Source organism: Lepus europaeus, chromosome 11 (assembly GCF_033115175.1).
Source record: "Lepus europaeus isolate LE1 chromosome 11, mLepTim1.pri, whole genome shotgun sequence".
Classification (NCBI taxonomy): Eukaryota; Metazoa; Chordata; class Mammalia; order Lagomorpha; family Leporidae; genus Lepus; species Lepus europaeus.
In genome coordinates this window covers 10,677,933-10,702,590 of record NC_084837.1, presented here as the reverse complement: position 1 = coordinate 10,702,590, position 24,658 = coordinate 10,677,933, and the positions used below count along the sequence as shown (strand labels likewise).

The window sequence follows — 24,658 nt, the reverse complement described above, 5'->3', positions numbered from 1 at the left end:
TGCCCCCTGGGCATCTAAGCCCTCAGCTGTACAGAGGAGAGGAAAAGAAGGAGAGAGGGGGAAGGCCTGTGTCTTGGCCTTGTCTCCGCTGTGCGCAGCATGGAAGAGCCAGGCTCTGCGGCCCGTTTCTGTGAGGAGGAGCAGCAGGCCTCGGAACTGGCGGAGGAGGCAGACGCCGGTCAGGGTGTAAGGCAGAGGCAGCCATGGAAGAAGGCCCCGGGGAATCCCTTCTCTGAACTCTGACCTGGAATTCTCCTCCAAGTGGACAGGTGCTACTTGATGGCACATGTCTCTTGATTGTCCTGTTGTCCCAGCTCAACACTTCACTGAACATAAAAGATGCTCTGTGAATGTCTGTTGAATTGAATATTGTGTAATTAAGATTTATGATAACTCAGTTATTCTGTCTAGTTTACTTTTGTGAGTTATATGACAAAAAGGTAAAATTACACTGATGGGCTGGCGCCATGGCTCACTAGGTTAATCCTCTGCCTGCGGCACCGGTACCCTAGGTTCTAGTCCCCTTTGGGGCACTGGATTCTGTCCCAGTTGCTCCTCTTCCAGTCCAGCTCTCTGCTGTGGCCCAGGAAGGCAGTGGAGGATGGCCCAAGTGCTTGAGCCCTGCACCTGCACGAGAGACCAGGAGGAAGCACTTGGCTTCTGGCTTCAGATCAGCGCAGTGCACCGGCCACAGTGGCCATTTGGGAGATGAACCAATGGAAAAGGAAGACCTTTCTCTCTGTCTCTCTCTCACACTGTCTGTAACTCTGCCTGTCAAAAAAAATTACATTGATGGAGAAGTTATAAATGTTCTCTTCTTCCAAAAAATAGCAACTGCAGAATAGCTTGGTGGAATTTGGAAAACCATGGAAATTGAACCCAGGAGATGGAGCATTTTATGGCCCTAAAGTAAGTAGATCATATGCTTTGAAAATGACTGTATTTATAAGAAAAATAAAACCTGTCTAACAAACATTGTTTAATTTCCAGATTGATATAAAAATCAAAGATGCTATTGGCAGATACCATCAATGTGCAACAATTCAGCTGGACTTCCAACTGCCTATTCGATTTAATCTCACATATGTTAGGTGAGTTACTGAATGTGATAAATAATAGAGTACTAATACTTGAATGGTTTGTCATTTGAATATTATAAATACAAAAGTCTTAGTGAATGTCTAGCCTACTGTATACTCAGCATACAGTAGTGCTTTAAGAAGTTCATGGAAAAATTAAAAGATGTTTATTTAACAAAAATTTTGGAATTCATGCATATGAGGAGCCTTCCAGAAGTTTGTGGAAAAAACTGAAGCTATCAACTTTGCACCAAAATAAAATTCTTTTAATTCCATTTCCCATAAACTTGTTGAAGTACCTCACACATTTGTTCATCTGCTGGTGATCTGGTTGAGGAACAGCTTGAATTTCCTGAGGACATGGTCAAGTGCGGGAAGGAAGACAAGTTCCCATAGCATCAGTGACCTCAACAATGTTACACAAAACACTGCCCAAGCTCTGAACTCCCCGGAGGCAGCTGGGGAGACATGACGAAGAGCTGGCACTGGGTCTGTGTCTCCAGGATGAGTAATCTCCCAGAGAAAGCAGGGGAAAAAGGCCACGTCATCACTGCAAGCCAGTGACTTCTGTTTTAAAAAGTCTCTTGGCATACACTGACATTGGCTCTGTGTGTGTGTGTGTGTGTAGGTTTTAACACATGTGTAGATGGAACACCAGCCTCCTCAATTGGGATTCAGCCCAGTCAATTTAGTATCCGTTAATATGGTCCTCATCGTAATTGTTTTGTCCTCTCTGGAGCGTCACATAGATGGAGCCACAAGACTGGCTTCTTCACGTAGCATCAGGCCTCAGAGACCCACCCATGTCCTTGCACGTCTCTGTCCTTTGATCCTGGTGTGCTGCTGTGTGAATGCATCAAGATGTGCTTACCTGGTCGTTCATTCAAGGGCATTTGCATTGTTTCCAGTTTGTGGTGATTATGAATAGACTACTGTAAACATAGGTGTGTAGGTTTTCAAGTGAATGGAAGTTACTGTTTCTTTAGGCTCAACACCTAGAAATGGGTCATGTAAGTGTATGTTTAACTTTGTAAGAAACTGCCAAACCGTTTTGCTTAGTAGCTGTAGCGTTCTGCAGTGCAGGGGAGTTCCAGACGTTCCACAGCCTTGCGCCTTGTCTTGTCAAGTTTGTCTACTGAGCATTCAATAGGGGTGGAGTAGCATTCATTGTGTTTTGTGTACCGTCAGTGGCTAATGTGTTAACATCTTTTTATGTGTTTATTTGCCATTCATGTGTTCTCTTTAGTTCAGACCTTTTGCCCATTTTAAAATTGGCTTCTTCATTTCTTGCATCTTAATTTTGCCATTCATCTAGGTTTTCACATCAGTGAGATTTACTTTGTAAATGCTTCCTTCTGTGGACCATGTTTTTAGCGTCGCGACTACAAATGCTTTGCCTAAGCACTGGTTGTGAAGACTTTCCTGCATTTTATCTTTGAAGTTTTCTACTTTTATTTATTTTTTAAGATTTATTTATTTGAAAGGCAGAGTTACAGAGGGGAAGAGAGAGATCTTCCATCCACTGATTGTCTCTCCAAATGGCTGCAATGGCCAGAGCTAGGCTGATCCAAAGCCAGGAGCTGGGAGCTTCCTCTGGGTCTCCCAGTGGGTGGAGGGGCCCAAGCACTTGGGCCGTCTTCCGCTGCTTTCCCAGGCGTATCAACAGGGAGCTGGATCAGAGGTGGAAAAGGAGGGACATTAACCTGCACAGATATGGGATGCTGGTGCTGCAGGCAGCGGCTTTACCTGCCACACCACAGCACCGGCCCCAAAATGTTCTACTTTTAAATTTTAGAATAAGTATCTAGAAAATGGATCTAACATATGCTTAGAGTTAATTGTTGTTTATAATGTGAAGTTTGAGTTAGGGTTCATTGTATTTAGAAATCTAATTGTTCTAATATCATTGTTGAAATGACTGTTCTTTGGCCATTCATTTGATGTATTTATCTTTTTTTTTTTTTTTTCTGAAGATTTACTTATCTATTTGAAAGGCAAAGTTAGAGAGAGGGAGAGGCAGAGAGAGGGAGCTTCCATCCCCTGGTTCACTTCCCAAGTGGATGCAGTGGCCACAGTGGCTGGGGCTGGGCCAAGCCAAAGCCAGGAGCTCCGTTGAGCTCCATCTGGCGCTCTCATGTGGGTGTAGGGCCCAAGCACTTGGACCATTTTCTGCTGCTTTCCCAGGTGCATTAGCAGGGAGCTGGATAGGAAGTGGAACAGCCTGGACTCGAACCAGTCCTTGTAAGGGATGCTGGCATTGCAGGCAGAGGCGTAACCTGCTGCAGAACAATGCTGACCCCTTGATGTCTTGTCTTTATGAAAAACCAGTTTGATGTACTTATCTGGGTCTGTTTCTAGATTTTCAGTTCTGTTATGATCCACTGACTATCCTTTTATCAGTCTGTACTGCCTTGATTATTGTAGCTTTGTGTAGTAAGTCTTCAAATTAGGGAAAGTGAATTCTTTATTCTTCAGAATTGTTTCTATTTGGATTGTTTAGCTTTTAGTAATTTACCAAACATTTTGGTGAGAATTTTGATTTGAATCACGTGACTTCAGGAGGGCAGTTTGGCCAGAACTGATAACTACATGGAGAATTCCAGTTTTTCTAGATTTCAGCGTGGAAGTCCTAGGGATATCTTGTTAGATGTAGCACCAATTGTATGTGTAGAAATATCCAAGCATGTCACTTTGGGGAATGAGTGTAAATGTTACTGTAGTCCTAATTGTTTATCCATGTTTTCGCTGCTTGTATTAGTTCTAGAAAAGTTGTTTATTTATTTTTTTTTTTTGGCAGAATTTCCTGTAACTAGTCATACCCTCTGCAACTGAGGACAGCTTAACTCTTCATTTCTGATTGCCCTCCCTGGCCATATTGCACTGGCTAGAACTTCTAGCTGAATAAGTAGGTTAGTAATAACAAGACTTCTGAATAGTGACCTAGCGCTGTGCTAAAATAAGAGGGATGAAAGGGACACGCTTACTTTGTTCCCAGTCTAGGAGAAAAGCATACAGTGTTTTGCCATTCAGTATAGCGTTAGGTATGGGTGTTTCATAGATGCTCTTTCTGAAGTTGAAGAAGTTCCCCCAATATTTCTAGTTTTCTAGGGGTTTTTATGTTATTATTACGTGAAGTAGGTATTGAGTTTTGTTAAATTATTTTTCAGTATAAATTTATACGACCTTGTGAGGTTTCTTCTTTAACATGCCAATATGGTGGATTGCATTGATTTAGAATATTGAACCAGCCTTGCATGGCTGGGATGAACTCATTTGGTTATGGAGTATCATTGTTGCTAGATTCAGTCTCCTAATTATTTGTTGAGGATGTTTGAATATATGTTCATGTGGGATATTGAGCTGTAGTTTTCTTGTATTATCTTTGACTGGTTTCAGTATCTGAGTGATACTGGCCTCATAAAACAAGTTAGGAAGTGTTCTATTCTTTTTGGTTTTATGGAAAACATTACTAGAATTGGTGTAACTTCTTTTTTGGGTGTTTGGTAGAATTTGCCATTGAAACTTTAGTATTATAGGCTTCCTATTGGAAGATTTTAAACTTTGAGTTTATTTTATGTAATAAATAGAGGATAATTCATTTTATCCATAGAATCCTTTCTTTTACATCTGAAAATACTTGAACAATTCATTGAAAGCTGAACTGAACAGTTCATTGAAAGCTGAACTGCCGGCGGTGAGTTGTCTTAGTTTTCCTTCACGTGAGAACGTCTCCGTTTTACTTTTGTTCTTAAAGGACCCTTGAAGAGTTCTGGGATGGCAGTCAGCGTACTTTCAGCACTTCAAAGACGTTGCTCCACGTCCTCCCGTCCTCATGGTTTTGATGATGAACCTGTACCGTTTCTCCTTCTGTGTCACATGTCGTTCTGCTCTTGCTCTTTGTCTTGGTGTTCTGCAGTTTGATTGTGATAGGTGTGACTGTGGACTTCCTTGGGGGTGTGCTGGGCTGCTTACATCTGTAAGTTCCGTATTTTGCCAAAATCGAACAGTTCTCAGCCGTTGCTTTTTCCGGATTTTGGTGGCACTGTACTTTTTCTTCTCTGCTTTTGAGACTCAGGTGACCTGAATACCTGACCCTTGGCTCTAGTCTCAGTGTTCTGAGGTTCTGTTTGTGTTTTATTCAGCGTTTCTTGTGTGTGTGTTTCAGATTGGACACTTTGTGTTCCTCTGTCTCTGAGTTCACTGATACCACCTGTCATTTCCTTTGTCCGGCCAGTGACTTTCTCTAGATCTGTCGTCGTATTCTCCGGTTCTAAAATTCCTGTTCTTTATGTCTTCTGTTTCTGAGATTTTAATCTCCCTGTCCACTTCATCCTGTGTCCTGGTCCTGGTTAACGCCCTCATCGGCGTCATCTCACTGCTGGACTGTGCTGTTGTTGGGGGAGGTTAGGGATGTCTTCGCAAATTGAGATTTTCCTCATGGTTCCTATGCCAAGTAATTGTGAATTGAATCCTGGAAATTTTGATTATGATATTTCCTAATGAAAGTATTGGTTTCTCCACGGTAACATCAGTCTGCCCGGTTAGGTTCATGTCCTGGTTTCCAGCCTACCTTCTGTGGGCTGTGGTCCCCATGTCAGCTCAGTTATACTGATGGGTAGCTCTGTCCTGTTTGCACGCCACCCAGTGGTCAGCTCCCAAAATTCAGTAACATAGGCCTTTTGTGTGCAGTTCGCAGCTCTGCACGTGCGGCTCGGAGGTGAGGCCGAGTGAGTTCACTGTCTCTCTTTTGAGCTCCTGCTTTTGTTGATTCTCCTGACACATTTGGTTTCGCTGGGACTTACGTCCGCACTCCACCAGGCTGTTTCCATGACCGCCTGTGTGGCAGAGACCGGGCTCGGGAGGCTGGAGAGGGGGAAGAAGCAGTCGGGAAAAACCCCATGGCCTCGGGACCAGGAAAGGACCCCCGTTCTCGGAATCTTAGGTGCCTGTTTATTCTCTGCTGTGGGGGCACGTGAGCTGGGGAGAACAGAAGACACCCAGGACCCCTGCTCTCCCGCTGTTTCTAAAACTTGGAGGAGTTATCTTTCTGATCCCTCGGTCAGAAAATGAGGGTTCCCCGGAAGCTTTTCCTGGGCTGGCCTTTGAGTGTAGACCACAGGAAACTGGAAGACAAAATTACAGGAAATTCTCTGCTGGTTTGGTGGTCCTTCCGTTTCTGGTCTTCTTCTGCAACCACTTGTTACCATGGCATTCTCAAGGTCCTCAGGTAGCTGCCCCGAGCATCCCCATCCCCCACCCCCGCGGCTGTTTCATTCAGTGAGAGAGACAGGCAGACCAGGCTTATACCATCCTAACAGGAACCAAACCAGGTGTCAAGGCCATCACCGTGATCAAGTAAGGACTCTCCCAAGAAAGTAAGGGAGCCAGGGATAGGATGCCCACATTCTGAGTTGGAGTACACAGGTTCAAGTCCTAGCTCCACTCCACGTTTTCCTGCTCATGCACACCCTGGGAGGCAGCCAGTGAGGGCTCAAGTACTTGGGCCCTGCCACCCATGAGGAGACCTGGATTGAGTTCCTGGCTCCTGGCTTCAGCCTGGCCCGGCAGTGGAGAGATCTCTTTCCCTCACTCTCCCTCCCTTTCTCCCCACTCCGCCTCCCCCTACCCCTCCCTCTCCTCTCCTCCACCCCCTTCCTTCCCTTCTTAGGTAGTCATAATTTAAGAATAGAAAGCTAGGACCATTTAACCCAGAGATGTGTGTGTTGTTGTTTATTACAATCAACAATTTAGAAAGGCATTGTATAAAATTTAGCATTCGTTCCTGTGAGGTAAAGAGGAAGAAATCTCCTTATTCAATAAAAGCGTTTATCAGAAAATTACAGGAACATCGCGTAGCTGGAAAAGCCAATAAACCTACCATTGAACTATGACTAGAAATCACTTTCTGGGAGTACAGATATTTGAAAGAGATAAAATGTTCATCAGGTGTAGTTGTTAAAATACCTAGAAAATTAACAGATTCAAATGAAAAAAACGAACTATATAAGGTAGAAATACAAAAATCAATTTGCTTTCATATAAGCAATAACTTTTTTAGAAGAAATTTATTTATTTATTTGAAAGGCAGAGTTACAGAGAAACACGGCAGAGAGAGAGATAGATATCTTCCATCCACTGGTTCATTCCCCAAATGGCTGCAGTGGATGGAGCTGTGCCTATCCAAAGCCAGGAGCCAGGAGCTTCTTCTGGGTCTCCCACATGGGTGCAGGGACTCAGCCACTTGGACCATATTCCACTGCTTTCTCAGGCCATAGCAGAGATCTGGAGTGGAAGTGGGTCTGGAACTGACTGCCCATATGGGATGCAGGCACCACAGGCAGTGGCTTTACCCCTTACACAACAGCACCAGCCCCTAGCAATTTTAAGAAATGCAATGGGGAAAGACATTTCAGAAGCAGCATCAAAATATACAATATCTAGGAATAAATTTAACAAGAAGTATAAATATATAAGCTTATATGAAATGTACACCATGAAACTTTATCAAAAGCCATAAAAAAAAAAGAGTGGTTTGAATGAAGATTCATACCACACTCTTGGAATGGGAAGAATTGCTATTGTGAAGCTATTCCCACCACATTTCTCTATAAATCAAATGTAATTGTAACCACAGCAGCTGAGATTATTTTGGGGGAACTTGACATTGATTATAATATTTGTCTGATCAGCACAGATGTTGACCATAGTTTGTGTAACTATGTGCCCTTCTTAAGGCTATACCTGTTTAAAATTTTAAAAATTTTGGAATAGCCCAGGAGCCTGCAAAAGGGTCATTCTGCTTTGCTTTCATTCCCTACACAAAAACAAGTAACATTCAGGAATGTTCCGTAGTGGCTTCAGTTGTGGGATAAGTGAGTCCTCTGTGTTTGTGGAGGACTGGCACAGGCTCCCTGCCCCTGGCCCAGAGCTTTCCGTGGGACGGAGATGGAAGACTGTGCTTGCATTTCATCTGGACCTGCCCTTGGCAGAGTGATTGGCAGTGACAAGACCAATTATAACTAACCGGAAGTGGGTTACCAATGGGTCTCTCTGTCTTTGTTTGGGGTGTGTGTGTATGTGTGTTAGTGGTAGCTAGCTGGCACAAGTTTTATATAGAAATTTCTCATAAGAATTTTGTGTCATATATTATATTTGTTGTAATAAAGTGAAATTTATCTTCTGAAATACAGGTATACAGATCTTAGAGTGGCTCACCTTGTTGTGGTTAACAGATGTGATTTGCTTGCTCTACTTTTTTCCAGATGGGAGGAGGGAACTATTAAATGTAAGGAGAATGTCATGTGGGTTTCAGGTCTGTTAAGGGAATTTGATCAGTCAACTTCCAGAACAGCTGCCACGGACTTGTTGAAAGATGAGGTTTACAGCGGGAGCTGTAGGTAGAGGCAGGAACGGGGTGCGTCTGTCTCTTGTTGGATGGGCTCTGTTGACATTGTGTGAAGCTGGCAGAAAGAAGAGCGCCTGGGAGCTCATTGCATGAGTCCAGGCTTTGGCTCTGTTTTCCATGCTGTCCGTAAAATGTCTTTAAAAGGAAAGTAAAAATAATGAGAAAATAAGGCAGTCTTTTGAGAAAACAGGACAGTAAAACAAATGATGTGAATAGAGATCTCCAAACACAAACCTTAAGTCTATAGTCAGATATAAAGTGGGAAGGCAAACGTATTACCTAACCCTGTGAAACACTTCAAGGTATAATTTCTTTCTCCAGTAAGGACGGGGATGACAAGAAGAGACCTGTGATCATTCATCGAGCCGTTCTGGGGTCCGTGGAAAGGATGGTCGCCATTCTCTCAGAAAACTGCGTGGGGAAGTGGTAAGTGATGTGGGAGAGGAACGCTGCGGGGCTAACAAGATAGAGTCAGCAGGAAAAAATGGGTGGCTCCTGCTTTGTAATTTGCAAGTACCCACATAGCAAATAAAGAATTCTTGTTCAATTTTCCAGATCAGAAAACAAAACTGAAAAAAAAAAAAAAAAAAAGAGTGGCATAAAACCACCATTTACCTTTAAGGCACTCAGTTGAATTAGAGAGCTTTTACCAGCCTCCAGCCCTTCAGAGACTCAGTTGCCATCTGGGAAACACAGGGGCCACCCTCCTGGGCACTGCTATCGCCTCTTCAGCCCACGTCATTTACCTTTGGGTGTTGCCTGTGGCTATTGACTGAGGAGCAAAACCCACAAGTGACCTGAACGGTGCACTGGTCCAGACCCAAAGAGGACAGCCACAGTGGCACAGCCGCATGTGGGATGCTGGGGCAAAGGAAGTGTGCTGGGGTGCAGGATCTCCAGTGGTGCATCTCGGGGCCCTCTCTGCCTGGCAGGAAACGCGGCCAGAGGTGTCAGGTCACACTGAGCCATGCCCTGCTTGCTGCTTTGACGCGAGGTCAGAAACTTAGAAGGAATTAGATTGGACAGCAGATGACGATTGGGAGGAGAGGATGTGCAGAGCTTAGCAGTGACCGTGGCTGGCTTCACCGCCACAGTGGTGATCAGAGAACTTCCTCAGTGTGGTGGCACGGACCCATGGGAGGCTGATCCCCTCCGATCACTTTCATCATGAAAGGACCAGCGACGTCTCACTAGGACAGACGGTTACTCTGGGTTTGGCGTTGCTCTTTCCTGCCCTGCTTTTGCCAGCAGCGCTGTATATGCACTTGCTAAGCCATATTCACTTCCAGAAACACAGTGCTTCTAGAATTGTTTTTAACATGCGTTTGTTTATTTGAGAGGCAGTTACAGAGAGAAAGAGGGAGAGACAGGTCTTCCATCCTCTGGTTCACTCCCCAAATGGCCACAACAACCGAGGCTGGGCCAGGCTGAAGCCAGGAGCCCAGAACTTCATGTGGGTCTCCCACATGGGTGCAGGGATCCAAGTACTTGGGCCATCCTCTGTTGCTTTCACAGGCACATTAGGGAGTGGATCTGAAGTGGAGCAGGTGGGACCTGAACTGGCACCTGTATGGGATGCCGGCACTGCAGATGGCAGCTTAACCTGCTGAGCTACAGCACCGGCCTGGGAGTAATTTTATATCAAAGGAGGGGTACCGAGCCAGCATTGAGGCTCACGACGCCTCCACTCAGGAGCAGTTCCGGCACCAGCTGGCAGCTAACAGCACGTCTGGTGATGGTGCCTCCCTGAGCATGCAGTAGTGCTGCAAACTAGCCACTGGTGATGTGTTGGCCTCTTGTCCCGTCTAAGAAACGAGCCGAGCGCCTGCCCGTGCTGCTCAGCTCTGTGTTCGTGGTCCGCTGCCCCCATCACGAGGCTCACCTGGGGCCCCACAGTGGCACCAGGTACCAGATGGCCACCACTGGGGTCACTGCCACAGATTTCTCCAAAAATTCTCTTGCGAGACAGATCCCATGTGATGCCTCCTACAGAGTGCCACTGTGCCCCAAGTCAGCATGCCATACTTGCGCATCTGATTGGCAGAACCAGGATCAAATGTGTGCTCTCCCACGTCTGTGTCTGGGGAGACACTGGAACATTAAGATGGGAAACATTAAGAAGGCCAAACAGGCCTTCCAAGGGTCCTTGGTAGCAGCAGTGTTTAGATCCCAGGAGAAGTGCAAATGCGTATGCTACCTAAGTGTGAATGAGCGTGTTTATATTTCTTTCCAGTTGGTCCCATTGTAAATAGTTTAACATGGGCGAGAGATGATGGCTTCTTGCACTGGAACCGTAGTAGTGAAAGAGGCGAAAAGCTGTGGGAATTAGTGGATGAGGTGGAGAGGGACACAGGAGGTGGCGGCAGTGCACAGGGGCGCTGTCCTTCATCACGGGACTTAGATGTACTCTCCACATTGCACACACCAAGACTTCAGACACTTGCCAGACTCAAAGTGGGAGTCTCCCAAGAGTGGAAGCAGAAGGAGTTGAAGCGTGGCTCCCTTGGAGAAGTCTGGGCACAGGGTGAGGCCAGGGATTAAAAGGAAATGCTTACTTCCTTTTTATACGGGGTGTTTCTGTGTTTTATCAGATGCACTATAAATTTTATCATGTGTATTATTGTGTTTTTATAAATTTAAGGTAAATATGTTAACCTGTACATTCCTGAAGCATGACCTGGGAGTAGTCCGCATTGCATCGCCTTCTACTTTCTCTCACTATCATCATCATGGCAGAAACAACAGTAAACATGCCCCCACATCAAACGCTGCTTACGTCACCCCCCACCTTTTTTTTTAAACAATGTTTTATTTTGAAGAAATTGTGGATTCATGTGTAAGAAATAACAGAAATGAGTCCAGACACGACCATTACCCAGTCTGCCCCCGTGGTACTAATTACAGAACTGTATGCAGTGTCACAACCAGAAGTGGGCATCAGTAGAATCCACCAACCTTATTCATATTTCACCTGCATGTGTGTGTGAGTGTGTGAGTGTTCACTGTGTAAGATTTTATCACATCAGTTGATCACACACCCACCACCAGTAAGATACAGGGCAGTTCCATCACTTATTGAAGTTCCCTCGTGCAGCTGCCCTACCCTACTCTTGTCCACTCAGCTGGCAACCATGAAGTCTGTTCTCACGCATAGTTTTGTCATTTCAAGAGCGTTACTTAAGTGAAATCATAGAATATTCCGTGACCTTTTGAGATTGCTGTTTTTACTCAGTGGAATTTCTTTGTGATCCATCCATGTTTTGTTAGTGTCAGTAGTTGGTTCCTTTTTGTTGCTGGTGGTGTGACTATACCACAGTTTGACCATTCACCTGTTGAAGATGTTTGGGCATTTACAGTTTGGCGTTGTGTGTTAGCTTTTTATTACTACAACTGAATACCTAAGACAAGCTGTGTGTGAAGGTGATTTATTTTGGCTTGTGGTTCTGGAGATTCACAGTACAAGATCACGCAGTCCCCACTGGATAGGCCAAAGATGGCAAAGATAGCGATGTATGGGGAAGAAGTGATCACCTGATAAGCTGGGAGGCAGAGACTGGCCAGGCACAACTCAGAACCAGCCCTCTTGCACAGACTTCCTTCCAAGGGTATGCCCCCAGTGATCTAAGGGCTTCCCCAGGCTCATGGCCTGAACACCATAATTGGCTCAAGCTTCTGCCCTCCTAGCCCACCAACCATGACCTTGGGATTGAAACATCTGTATGAGTTGGGGAGCCAGATGCTGTTCATGCCACAGCAGGTTACTACAGATGGGCTGCTGTCCAGTTAGCACACAGGATACCGTGTGGGCCTGAGTCTTCCTCTCTCTGGGATAAATGCTCAGAGCACAACTCTGGGTTCCATGCAGAGTGCACGTTTAGCCCTGGCACCCACCTGCCAACCCATTCTTCCCTCTGTCACAATTCCAGATTTCCCCTTTGTCGGCTCTGCTTTGAAAAACTCTTTTAAAAGTCTGGTTCACAGGCTGGCACCACAGCTCACTAGGCTAATCCTCCACCTGCGGCGCCAGCACCCCGGGTTCTAGTCCCGGTCAGGGCGCTGGATTCTGTCCCGGGTGCCCCTCTTCCAGGCCAGCTCTCTGCTATGGCCTGGGAGTGCAGTGGAGGATGGCCCAAGTCCTTGGGCCCTGCACCCACATGGGAGACCAGGAGAAGCACCTGGCTCCTGGCTTCGGATCAGCGCAGTGCACCGGCTGCAGCGGCCATTGGAGGGTGAACCAACAGCAAAGGAAGACCTTTCTCTCTGTCTCTGTCTCTCACTGTCTAACTCTGCCTGTCAAAAAAAAAAAGAAAAGTCTGGTTCACTTCTATACCACTCTACTTAAACTGTAGTCTTAAGAAGTTTCTCTTTTAAACAAAAAATCTTTGGTTATTTTAAAATCACGTAATTGATCATTCTGAAATGATACTGAAAATGCCTAGTTTGTTTCTTTTTTAGGCCTCTGTGGCTATCTCCTCGTCAGGTCATGGTCATCCCTGTGGGGCCCACCTGTGAGAAATACGCACTTCAGGTAACATCATCCTGACCTTGCTCCACAATCCATGTAGGTCAGGGACTTCAGATTCTGCGTAATAAACACATTGATTTCTAACGATCCATGTTTCAGTAATTGGGAGTAACACATGAATTATAAATATGTGGCAACATCAGAACTATAATTTCTTAGTGTGTTGAGAAGCCGGTATTTTTAGACACCTCAATTATTTTCCATGAGGCTCTCTTTGGGTAAAGAAACTATTATCTGTTAAGCATGTATCAAATCACCCCAAAATATAGCAGTTTAAAGCAACATGTATTATCCCTGTTTCTGCAAGCCAGGGCCATAGGCATGGCCACGCTGCCTGGATCTCGCGCAGCTGCCTTGCAGGGCTGCTGCCCGGGCTCGCCCCCACAGTGCTGGGCTGGTCAGGCAGCCTGAACACCTCACAGCACCGCAGCTGGGCTGGTCAGGCGGCCTGGGCATCCTCACACCCCGACAGCTGGGCTGGTCAAGCAGCCTGAACACCTCACACTGCCGCATCTGGCTACCCCCCCACCACCACCAAGCAAGTGGTCAGGACGGGCGTGGAAGCCGGACTTCCATAGGCTAGGCCTTCTGCTGTCATCCATGTCACACAGACCACCTCTGCTGGAGCGCGCAGGGACCTCCTCGGGGAACACGGATGGTTTTCTTGGAGTCTGGCTGTCGTAAACAACGTCATAACGAAGGCATTTTGTTTTCTCCTAGGTATATAATGAGTTTTTCGAAGAAGGGTTCATGGCCGACGTTGATTTAGATCATAGTTGTACACTAAACAAGAAGATACGAAATGCACAGCTGGCTCAGTATAACTTTATTTTGGGTAATTTAAGTTTGCACGTATTTCTCCAAATCCCTCTTGTTTTCTTTTCACTTCAATCCCTCCGAAATGGGGTATGTTAAACTATTTGATGACCATAATTTGTTTAATATTTATACACACAAAGAATTGTGGTGCTCCTGGGTTCGCTGTTCCTAGGCACCCTGTTATTTGCTGGAAGGAGCGTTACAAAGTATCAAGAACTCCAGTATTACTAGCAATAGTGTATCTAACCCGCGAGGAGAATAATGGAAAAGTGACCTCATCAGAAGAATTGCACTCATGTTCCAGTCACGTGGCAGGCCTTCAATACTCTCTCTTGCTTTCCTGGTTTATTAGAAACCTTTGGGGTTAACCTAATGGATGGGAAAGATTCCAAATGTAAAATGATCATAAGAAAATGATTCAGATGGAAAAATACAATGTCCCTGAGGCACATGGATAATTTGGATGCAGAATCGAGAATTCTGTCTTAAAAAGTGATTCTGAAACCAAAAGAAACTGATACTGACATGCCCGCAGGCGTGTAATGATGTCTTACGTAAGCTGCAGAAGTCTGTAGAAAGCAAAGTAAACACAGGGCTGTCTTGGCAGCTTTCCATCAGCATGGTTTGACTCTGTAGTCACTGTTGTGGTATTTCAATCAGGCTGCTTTTGGTGACAGAAACCTGATTGGCTCAGACACAACGGGGACTGATTGGACAGGCACTGGGTCCTCGGGTGACATGAAAGGTGGAATTCAATGGCCACACCGGCCACACCGTGAGAAGGGAGACCAGGACCTTAACCCTCGCCAGGATCCTTCCTCCGCATTTCTGGTGTCTTGCTCTGCTTCTGTCAACCTCTACTTTATTCTGCTTTCCTGTCAACAATTTCTTCCTTCCACATGGCTGCCATTTCTTGCACCGTCTCCCGGTACAGGTCACTAGAGAGGATAAGGTGTTCCCACACTGCAGAGGATTCTGCTTGCCAGCATGGGCCTGCTTGTCCACCCCTCAGCATCAGGTATTCGGGGTGGAGTCAGGGTCGGTCTGAGAGAGTGCCCGAGACCACAGTCCTGCTCTCTCACATCCACAGGACAGGTTTAGAAGTCTTTCCCTCCTCAAGAAATTCGCCACCAGAGGAGGAACTTGGTGGTCATTATATTGAGCGTTTAGTGATGAATACTGAAGAAAAACTCAGGATGTGTCATGTGGGTGTTGACTTCATGCTTAAAAGATTGATGATTCAAAATGTTTGCTTTCCTTTTCTGCAGTGGTTGGAGAAAAGGAAATGGTAAATAATGCCGTAAACGTTCGAACAAGAGACAACAAAATTCATGGGGAAATTTCAGTCATTTCTGCCATTGAAAAACTGAAGAATCTCAAGAAATGCCGCACACTGAATGCTGAGGAAGAGTTCTGAAGTTCGTCCTTCGTCCTGGCTTCTGCTGGCTTTGTTTGCACCCTGAGATGTCTCCCCTGACCAGCTGGCCTGTCAGTGCGCGTCTGAGAACCCAGGGCGGCTGCTGGGTCCCCCATGGCCGCCGTGGAGAAGGGAGGAGCGGATGGGCAGCTGCTACGTCCGGAGTTGAACTCCCTGCTGTGCCCGGACGACACCAAAGGGCACACCTGGGAAATCTTGAAGTAATCCGTGTTTTGAAAGACTTCAATGCGAAGTGTTACTCACTGAGAGAACTAGGGAATGAGGATTATGAAATGATTGCGGGGATGTGTGGTTTTCAAAGACAGCCGTCTAATAAAGGTCTGCAGAGCTCTTCTGCATGTGGGGAATCTTATTTCCAGTAGTATCATGTCTCAGGTGTTTTTACCACTGTTTTTCCTTAAGGGCCCGTTGAAACTTTCTCTCTAGAACTGAAGTCTGTTTAAGCAGCCACGGAAGCAGCAGCTGGTGCTCCACACCGGATTACTGACAAAGAACCCAGCGTTGTGGACTCTGTTTACACTGTCGCTTACAGGTGGCAGTTCTAGCGCTTCCAGTCCCTGATTGCTCTGTTCACCTCTAGAGAAGATAAATCCCCAAATCAAGTGCAGGGCAGGCGCCCGCCGTGCGTGCTTCCCCAGCTCCGATGGGCTGTGTTCCACCGGCCCTGCAGGCGCGTGGATTTGATTTTAAGCGGAAGGAGGCCCTGACTTGCTTAGAACATAACTAAAATTTATACCAGTAGAGATTAGCGACCCATCAAGGGACATTTAACGTTTACTGGCGGTGTTTTCGGCCAGGTGTAGGATCTGAAACAGGCCTAAAGAAACCTTCCCAGCGTCCTGAGGATGCGGGCAGTGAGGCAGCCAGCAGCGCTGGCGCGAGGTGCGGGCTCGGTTCACGGAGCGGACCCCCTCAGGGCCCCCATGTCTCCCGGCCACTGCGGGGCTGCCCACCGGCGGATGCAGATGTTTTAGGGGGACGGCGTCGCCAGGGACCCCGCACAGCCCCGCGTGCTTCCCAAGTCGGCAGCCCCTGCTTCCTGGCACCTCACTGCGCACTGCGGCCCCGGAGTGTAGTGAAAAGCGACGCGGGGAGAGGCCCGCCATCCGCTCCCTGCCGGGGACTGCCCGGCAGGTGCACAGCCGGAGAGGGAGCCGCGCAGGCGCGCACCGGCCCTCAGAGCCGCAGTGCGCACGCGCCGCCGGCGCCCCGGCCGCCCTCGCGGAGCCCCGCCCCCGGCCCGGAAGTGCGCGAGCGTCCGCAAGATGGCTGCTGCAGCGGGCGCGCTGCGGGGCCTCGGCCGCCTCTGGCGCTTGCTGCTCTTCGTCTCTCAGTTCTGCGTTCTGTCTGGAGGTGGTGAGTGAGAGGCCGGGCCCGCACCGAGGAGGGCGCGAGGCGGGCGGTGCCCCGGGAGCTGCCGAGCCGAGACGGGGGCGGCGGGGGCGCTGCCGCCGCAGCCGGGGCCTGGCGCGTCCGGGCCGCCGCGAGCGCGAGCGCGGAGCTGGGTCCCGAGGCCGGAGCTGGGTCCCGAGGCCGGAGCTGGGTCCCGAGGCCCGAGCTGGGTCCCGAGGCCCGAGCTGGGTCCCGAGGCCGGAGCTGGGTCCCGAGGCCGGAGCTGGGTCCCGAGGCCGGAGCTGGGTCCCGAGGCCCGAGCTGGGTCCCGAGGCCCGAGCTGGGTCCCGAGGCCGGAGCTGGGTCCCGAGGCCCGAGCTGGGTCCCGAGGCCGGAGCTGGGTCCCGAGGCCCGAGCTGGGTCCCGAGGCCCGAGCTGGGTCCCGAGGCCCGAGCTGGGTCCCGAGGCCGGAGCTGGGTCCCGAGGCCCGAGCTGGGTCCCGAGGCCCGAGCTGGGTCCCGAGGCCCGAGCTGGGTCCCGAGGCCGGAGCTGGGTCCCGAGGCCGGAGCTGGGTCCCGAGGCCGGAGCTGGGTCCCGAGGCCGAGCCCGAGCCCGTGCCGCGGAGCCGGTGGCCTGGGGTGTCCCGCGTGCGGCCCGTCTCTCACTGCGTTGTCTTTGCGTTCAGAGCACTCGCAGCCGCTGGCGCAGCCGGTGAAGGATGCGGCCCCCACGCGAGCGTTCACCGCGGCTCCCAGGGCGCCAGGTACCCACGCCTTCTTGTCGAGTCGTCGTCGTCGCTCGTTTGGTGCCGTGGCGCGGGCTCGCGCCCCTCGGGTCTCCCGTCCCCGTGCCCCGGGCTCGCGCCCCTCGGCTCTCCCGTCCCCGTGCCCCGGGCTCGCGCCCCTCGGCTCTCCCATGCCCGCGGGCCCGTGCCCCTCGGCATCCCCCGTCCCCGTGCCCCGGGCTCGCACCCCTCTGCTCTCCCGTCCCCGTGCCCCGCGCCCTCCATCCCTCGCCTTGCCCCCGAGGTTGTGCGCGAGCCCCACACCCCACCTTCCGCGGGCTGTGGCGTGGGATGACCTTGGAGGGCCTGCGGGGACCTGGAGTCGGGTGGGGGAGGAACCCTGCGCGCACGGCGGCGCGAGGACCCGGTGCTGAGCGGGCAGCCTGGGCTCTGCGGCCCCGTGGACGCTGGTGGCGACGCTGTACCGTCAGCAGCAACACTGTGCTCACGTCTAAAATGCAGAGTTTTTTTTTTTAGAGAAAGCACAAGAAATGCTGTTTTCCAAAGTCGCTCTCAGGAATAGCTATGAAGTTACCGGGGCCTGGTTCCCCCTTAGCCACGGCTGATTGCCCAGGTCCCACATCTCTCAGCGTTAGTTTTTCATCTTATAAAATGGTGGATGTTCTTTCGCGCCCCTGACCCTGCCTGGCATTTTCTGTACGTTGTGTGTACGTGAGAACCGTTCGTGTTTGTGCCTCTTGGGAGGCAGGAGCGGCAGAACCGCACCCAGCCGCGTGCTGGGTGCTCGGGGTCCCGTGCGCCTGTTGTCCCCTCCTCTTGTGGTCAGCACGGTGAGAGAGGGAGCTTCCTGTCGCCTCTCACAGAGAGTACCGAAATCCCGCCGTACGTGACCAAGTGTCCGAGCAACGGTCTGTGCAGCAGACTCCCTGCGGACTGCATAGACTGCGCCACCAACTTCTCCTGCGTCTACGGGAAGCCTGCCACTTTCGATTGTGCCGTGAAGCCGTCTGTGACCTGTGTCGTAAGTGCTTGTTCTTAGCGGTCTGTGTGCCGGAAGCCTCATCTTCAAAGTGCAGTGTAGACTTCTGCAGGGAGAGAGGAGAGATGGATCTTACATCCACCGCAGGCGCCTTCCCCAAGTGCCCGCCACAGCCAGAGCTAGGCAGGGCTGCAGTCAGGAGCCAGGGGCTCCCCCTAGGTCTCCTACATGGGAGGCAGGGGCCCAGGCACTTGGGCCGTCCTCTGCTGCCTCCAGTATGGAATGCGGGCATCCCAAGTGGTGGCTTTAACCTGCTGTGCCACAGTGCCCACACCTGTATTTTTAACTGCTCTGAAAAATGTACAAATAGAAATGAAATGTAAAGCCCTGCGTTCCCTTCCCTGTCAGATTGCTGCTGTTCCAGTCATCCCGGTACCTGGCGGTCTGTTGTTTCAGCTGGGGTGTGCTTGACAAGAGTGTTGCCTTGGGGGTTGGAGAAGAGCCCCAATCCCCCGTGCCAGCGGTGCTCCTGCACTGGGTGCCTGCATTCAGCCTGCTGGCGGATCTGGAGCAGGTGTGGGTCCTGCTTGTGGGTGTCGCGTTCCTCGTGTGCAGGGGCTGGGGGTGTCTATACCAAGGCTGAGCTTTCGAAGGGCTCTGTTCTCTGCAGAGGAGATGGGCTCAGTAAACGCTGCAGTGCCCAGGTGGCTCCCTGGAGCCCTGTCTGGTCTACAGTGGATTCCAGGTAGAAACAGATGCGCCTCTGTTGAAGGTCACTGAGCTGCAAATCCGGAATCAAATCCAGGTTCGCCGACCCTGCCCGGTGCTGCTGCGGTGAGCCCCTCTGCCTTGCAGCTCTCCTCCGGCATCTCCCGTGGTGCTCTGCAGCTCGGCCGTCACTGCCGCCTCCACAGGCACTTGGTGGACCAGTAGGCAGCCCAGTGCAGGGGCACCCCTGGCACGGGGGCTTGGGGTTCTTGTGTCAGGCGTTGGGGCTCTCGTGTCAGGCGATTCCCCTGAGATGCCAGGGAGATGTGGAACTCAGAAGCAAGACAGCACGTTAGACGTAGGAAGCAGCAGGCCGGGCTCGGGGGTCGGGTTATGCTTCTGCCTGGCCGCTCGGTGACCGTCCGTGAATGTACTCCTCTGTCCCTTCAGCCGTCTGGGACTGCGACTGGACAGATTTTTCTCTTTGTGACAGATTTTTTTTTTTTTTATTTTTGACAGGCAGAGTGGACAGTGAGAGAGAGACAGAGAGAAAGGTCTTCCTTTTGCCGTTGGTTCACCCTCCAATGGCCGCCGCGGTAGCGCGCTGCGGCCGGCGCACCGTGCTGTTCCGATGGCAGGAGCCAGGTGCTTCTCCTGGTCTCCCATGGGGTGCAGGGCCCAAGCACTTGGGCCATCCTCCACTGCACTCCCTGGCCACAGCAGAGAGCTGGCCTGGAAGAGGGGCAACCGGGACAGGATCGGTGCCCCGACCGGGACTAGAACCCGGTGTGCCGGCGCCGCAAGGCGGAGGATTAGCCTGTTGAGCCACGGCGCCGGCTTTGTGACAGATTTAGTTAAGCAAAAGTGATGGCAGGATCGCATCACCACAGACAGCCTTGCCGTTTGGGCTGCACGCCGCATACGCCGGGCGTGTGTTTCTGTGGTGACGGCATCGTACTGTGCATTTGCTGTGCGCACGTGTTTTGGTTCCGTTTCCGTGCCACCAACTGCACCGCACGGCTGGGTGCTTTGGGAACGCCCCCTGACACTGACTGCAGCCCTTGCCTGATGAGCTCCTGTCCTTTGGAACGTAGGATCAAGACCTGAGGGCCCAGAAGAGCTTCGTCATCAACATGACGTGCAGGTTCTGCTGGCAGCTGCCCGAAACAGACTACGAGTGCACCAACTCCACCAGCTGCATGGCCGTGTCGTGCCCACGGCAGCGCTACACCGCCAACTGCACCGTGCGGGACCACGTCCATTGCTTGGGTGAGCCGGCGTCCAGGGCAGTCTGGGAGCAGAGCGTTTGTCCTCAGTGTGTCCTCAAGGGGCTTTAGCCACAGTGCTGAGAAATGATTTAAACTATTCAGTCAGAAACAGCAGATTTGGAGTGGAGGTTTGCCTAGCCTCGTTAACAAACTCAGTGAACCGAAAACAAGCATACAGATCTGGGCAGTTCTCTCTTTAAATTTAAAATTCGATAAAACAAGAAGAGGGATGTGAGGTATAAAGTATAACATAAACACAGCCGTAGCCAGAGGAGCTGAACGGCCCCGACGCCTGCAGCTGCCTGTGTGCGTCACCTCCGTCCGCTCGCTTCTCCCCTTTCTCGGAGACCCGAGCACTTCTGACTGTCGTTACCATCCCACTTCCTTTTCAGAATTGCCTAGAGTTCTGTTGTGTGCATGATAGCGTATGCGACACTGTTCAGGGGACAGTGTTGGGGCTGGTTGGGCTCTGCCTGTGACACCGGCGTCCCACATGGGCACCAGTTCCAGTCCTGGCCGCTCCACTTCCGATCCAGCTCTGCTGATGACCTGGGAAGGCGGTGGATGGTGGCCCACGTGCTTGTGCCCCAGCACTCATGTGGGAGACCCAGATGAAGTTCCAGGCTCCTGATTTTTGCTTGGTCCAGCCTGAGCTGTGGCAACCACTTGGGGAGGAACCAGCAGATGGAAGATCTTTCTCTCTGTAACTCTGCCTTTCAAATAAATAAGTAAATCTAAGGCCGGCGCCTCACTAGGCTAATCCTCCACCTTGCGGTGCCGGCACACCAGGTTCTAGTCCCGGTCGGGGCACCGGTCCTGTCCCAGTTGCCCCTCTTCCAGGCCAGCTCTCTGCTGTGGCCCGGGAGTGCAGTGGAGGATGGCCCAAAGTCCTTGGGCCCTGCACCCCGTGGGAGACCAGGAGAAGCACCTGGCTCCTGCCATCGGATCGGCGCGGTGCGCCGGCCGCAGCGCACCTACCACGGCAGCCATTGGAGGGTGAACCAATGGCAAAAGGAAGACCTTTCTCTCTGTCTCTCTCTCAATGTCCACTCTGCCTGTCAAAAAAAAAAAAAAAATAAATCTAAAAGCAAACAAACCCATGCTCTTTAGTGCACATTTTAGGAGTTTATACAGTGACACCAGGCTGTGGTAATGGAGCTTCCTTTCTCCTGTCCACATACTGCTCAGGTTCTTTTAGGGACTTCTGTTTTTTTCTTTTTTGTGCTGCTTTGTGGAGCAACCTAAGACTGTGTCGGTCTCTCCATTCGCCTAGGAATTGGATTGTTGACTGTTTTTGCTGTTGCAGCTGCTGTCGATATTTCTGTACACAGCCCCTAGTTGCACGTGTGCAGGTCTCAGTCCAGAATGGTTTTATAAATTTCCATCCCCACCCAAGGTAGGCCGTTGTTGGCGATGATCCCCCTGACATCGGTTTTGGAACATGGGGTGAGGTAGACTCAGCTTGACAGGTTTTCCCATGTGGCCCGCCAGTTGTCCCAGGGCGACGTGTGCGGGACATTGGGTGTTGAAATGTGGTCATCGCTCTGGCTTGCTGTTGCCCTGGGCGGATGTATCTCCTCTCTCAGGCTTACCTGAAGTCTTGATAGCGGGCCGTAACTCCCCTCCCTGCTTGAGGATGGAGTCGGTGCTCGCAGGGGATGAGGGCCTTTCTGTGCTGTCCACTGTGGTGTACATTTCTTACTGTAAAGAGAGCTGACTTTTTTTAAGATTCTAACTTAGAAAGCCATTATTTACAGTGCAGGGTCCCTGTGAGAGTCATTTTATGTCCTTGGTTCTGAGCGGAGTGTTTATTTTTTTCTTTAAGGGAACCGTACATTTCCCAAGATGCTGTACTGCAATTGGACTGGAGGCTACAAGTGGTCTACCGCTCTGGCTCTCAGGTACACGCCTGTCTGCTGAGTTAAATGTGCCGTCGCACGCCTGGCGTCAGTGCGCTCTCAGGCCCTGAGCTGTCCCTCCTGCACTCGCGTCTGCCCTGTGTCGTAGACTCTGGACAGTGTAGGCCATCAGACCAGCGCCTGAGGCTGGCTTAACTGAGCAGTTAAAAACCAGGTACAGTTTTCTGTCCTGAGTGTGCCTGGGTAGGTAAAATGCTGTAGAGTTTTCAAGTAAGTTTATGATACATTTTTAACATTTTATGGAAATGATGCACACTCAGTATTGAAAACAGGATAAAAGTGTGAGAATCACCTGCGATTTCGCCCTGCAGAGGTTGTAGACCTGTGATCCCCACCTAACAATGGGCTTGCACTTGCTGACGTCTTCAGGTGTCTAAACAGGTCTGTGCAGGTGGGGTCTGGTCCTGACCACCTGATTAGCTGCACTGTGTCCAGTTGGGGTCTCAGGGTGCAAGCCAGACACACTGAGGCCTGCACGGTGGCACAGGGCAGAGTTTCTTGACCTCACACTGGTTACAGTTTGGGCAAAGTCATTCTTTACCTGTGTATACAGTAGGATGTTAGCAGCACCCCAGCCATTCTCTGCTACTAGCTGTCAGTCACAGATACCACTGCCAGTTGTGACAGTGAGAGCGTCTCCAGACATGGCCAGGTATCCCCCAAGGGGTGAGGTGACCCCTGTCTAGAACCACTGCAGCCAGGTTAGGCCGGGGAGCGGGAAGGATGTGGCACGGCCACGCTGGGAACTGAGCCGTGATGGTCAGGTTGGATAACTGGCCTCAGTCTTTGTCAGCAGTTCAAGTTTAGACTGACAGCTGACTTACTTTAAAAAAAAAAAAAAAAAACTGTAATGTAGGGTCATTTTAGATTTATAGGAAACGTACAGAGTTCTGTGTACCCCTCACCCGCTATCCCCAGCACTGTTAATGACTTACATCACCAAAAGACGTTTAACTGCGACTCCTAAAATTCAGAGTCATTTCTCAGAGCTCAAAGTCCTCACAGGAGGTGATGCTCAGGGTTTGTGGGAGGTGCGGCTGGCCTGCAGCATCCGAAGGCGTTGAGTCCCCGATCCCTGCCCTCCGTCGGGTGCCGAGGTCTCCAGGTTTGTGGGAGGTGCAGCCGGCCTGCGGCACCCCACGGCATTGAGTCCCCGATCCCCGCCGTGGGTGCCGAGGCCCCTTGTCTACGGCAGCGTAGTGTTTGCACAGGCGCACACATACCGCTGTGTGCTTAGATTGTGAGTAATCCCTGATACAATATAAAGGCTTCCTGCTTAGCTGTCACGCTGGGCTCCTTAGGGGACAATGACCAGAGGAAAGTCTGTGTGTGTTCCCGCACACAGTTTGTTTTTCTGAAATACAGGAGGTCTGGATACAGAGGCTGAGCATGTGGGGTTGCGGGGCGGGGTGGGGGGCGGGCACAGATCCAGCAGCCTGGCCTTGGGTTGGGCATTGCTGGAACTGCCTCACGACCACTGCTCTCTGTACTTCCTGCTTTGAGTTTTTCCATGGTAAATAGCCCATTGTTAGATCCTACAGTTTGAAAGGACCTTAAGAGAGGGGTGGTCTGGGTCAGCTCCTGAACCCGTCAGTGCACTTTCTGTTGGATTGGCCTCTGCTGGCTTTTGATGCTGAAAAGCAAGATGAGCTGCTTATCTTTATGAGAGAAAATAGGAGATCCAAGTGCACTTTAAAATGGTGTGTTTACTTCTAATGTCGAAGCAGTGATCATTTGGTGCTGTGCCATCTGTGTTCTTACTGAGGGCTCTGACCGACCATTTGCGCCTCTTCACGTGCACAGCCGGGGGTGGTTGGTGAGCCCCGCGGGCTGCAAGGGGCACCTGGGTCTCACAGGTGCTGCCCACTGTGCTGTTGCAGCATCACCCTGGGCGGCTTCGGAGCGGATCGCTTCTACCTGGGCCAGTGGCGGGAAGGCCTTGGCAAGCTCTTCAGCTTCGGGGGCCTGGGCATCTGGACGCTGATCGACGTCTTGCTGATCGGGGTCGGCTACGTGGGCCCCGCAGATGGCTCCCTGTACATCTAGCTGCGGAGCGTGCTTCGAGGGACCGTGCTCCGTGTCCCCTGGATTGATGGGCGGGAGGGACGTCGGTCTGTTCTATGTACAGCATCTGTACTTTGCTTGCCTTGATGAAGGTAAAATAAAGATGAAACACTGAAGCGTGCTAACGTGGGATTTGCTTTTATTTGCCTGAAGTATATTTTTTTCTGTGAAAAAGCGTGAACTTATTTAGACCGGAAGAACGCGTTCTGCAGTGAGTGAAGACCCAGTGAACTCAGGTGCCGTTGTCTCGTGTTGCTTCAGTTGCCCTGTGTCATTGCGTCTCCTGTCTGGTGTGCTCTGCCTGAAGCCCCCGTGGTTACAGGGAAGGGGGGGAGTGGGTCTTCTGTGAACTCGGGAAAGAGACCCCACCCAGCTTC

The 24,658-nt window shown here is 50.6% G+C and overlaps 2 protein-coding genes across 4 annotated transcripts in view; both read left to right on the top strand.

Annotated features, from left to right (window-relative positions):
- TARS3 (threonyl-tRNA synthetase 3) overlaps positions 1 to 15,646 on the top strand; it is a 49,221-nt gene extending 33,575 nt beyond the window's left edge. For 2 of the 3 annotated variants that reach the window (XM_062204981.1, XM_062204980.1), the window contains exons 14-19: positions 832 to 909; positions 991 to 1,091; positions 8,806 to 8,910; positions 12,940 to 13,012; positions 13,730 to 13,844; positions 15,097 to 15,643. In XM_062204981.1, coding sequence (XP_062060965.1) covers positions 832 to 909; positions 991 to 1,091; positions 8,806 to 8,910; positions 12,940 to 13,012; positions 13,730 to 13,844; positions 15,097 to 15,245 — 621 coding nt within the window. In that variant the 3' untranslated portion in view covers positions 15,246 to 15,643. Of the gene's footprint in view, positions 1 to 831; positions 910 to 990; positions 1,092 to 8,805; positions 8,911 to 12,939; positions 13,013 to 13,729; positions 13,845 to 15,096 lie in introns of all 3 variants that reach the window. The other variant, XM_062204978.1, reaches the window with a different exon arrangement.
- An 875-nt stretch (positions 15,647 to 16,521) lies between these two features.
- On the top strand, positions 16,522 to 24,397 carry TM2D3 (TM2 domain containing 3). The gene is made up of 6 exons (XM_062204977.1): positions 16,522 to 16,622; positions 17,284 to 17,361; positions 18,207 to 18,364; positions 20,125 to 20,299; positions 22,124 to 22,199; positions 24,098 to 24,397. Exons 1-6 carry the CDS (start codon positions 16,532 to 16,534, stop codon positions 24,261 to 24,263), a joined length of 744 nt encoding a protein of 247 aa, XP_062060961.1. The 5' UTR covers positions 16,522 to 16,531; the 3' UTR covers positions 24,264 to 24,397.
- The last annotated feature ends 261 nt before the right edge of the window (positions 24,398 to 24,658 follow it).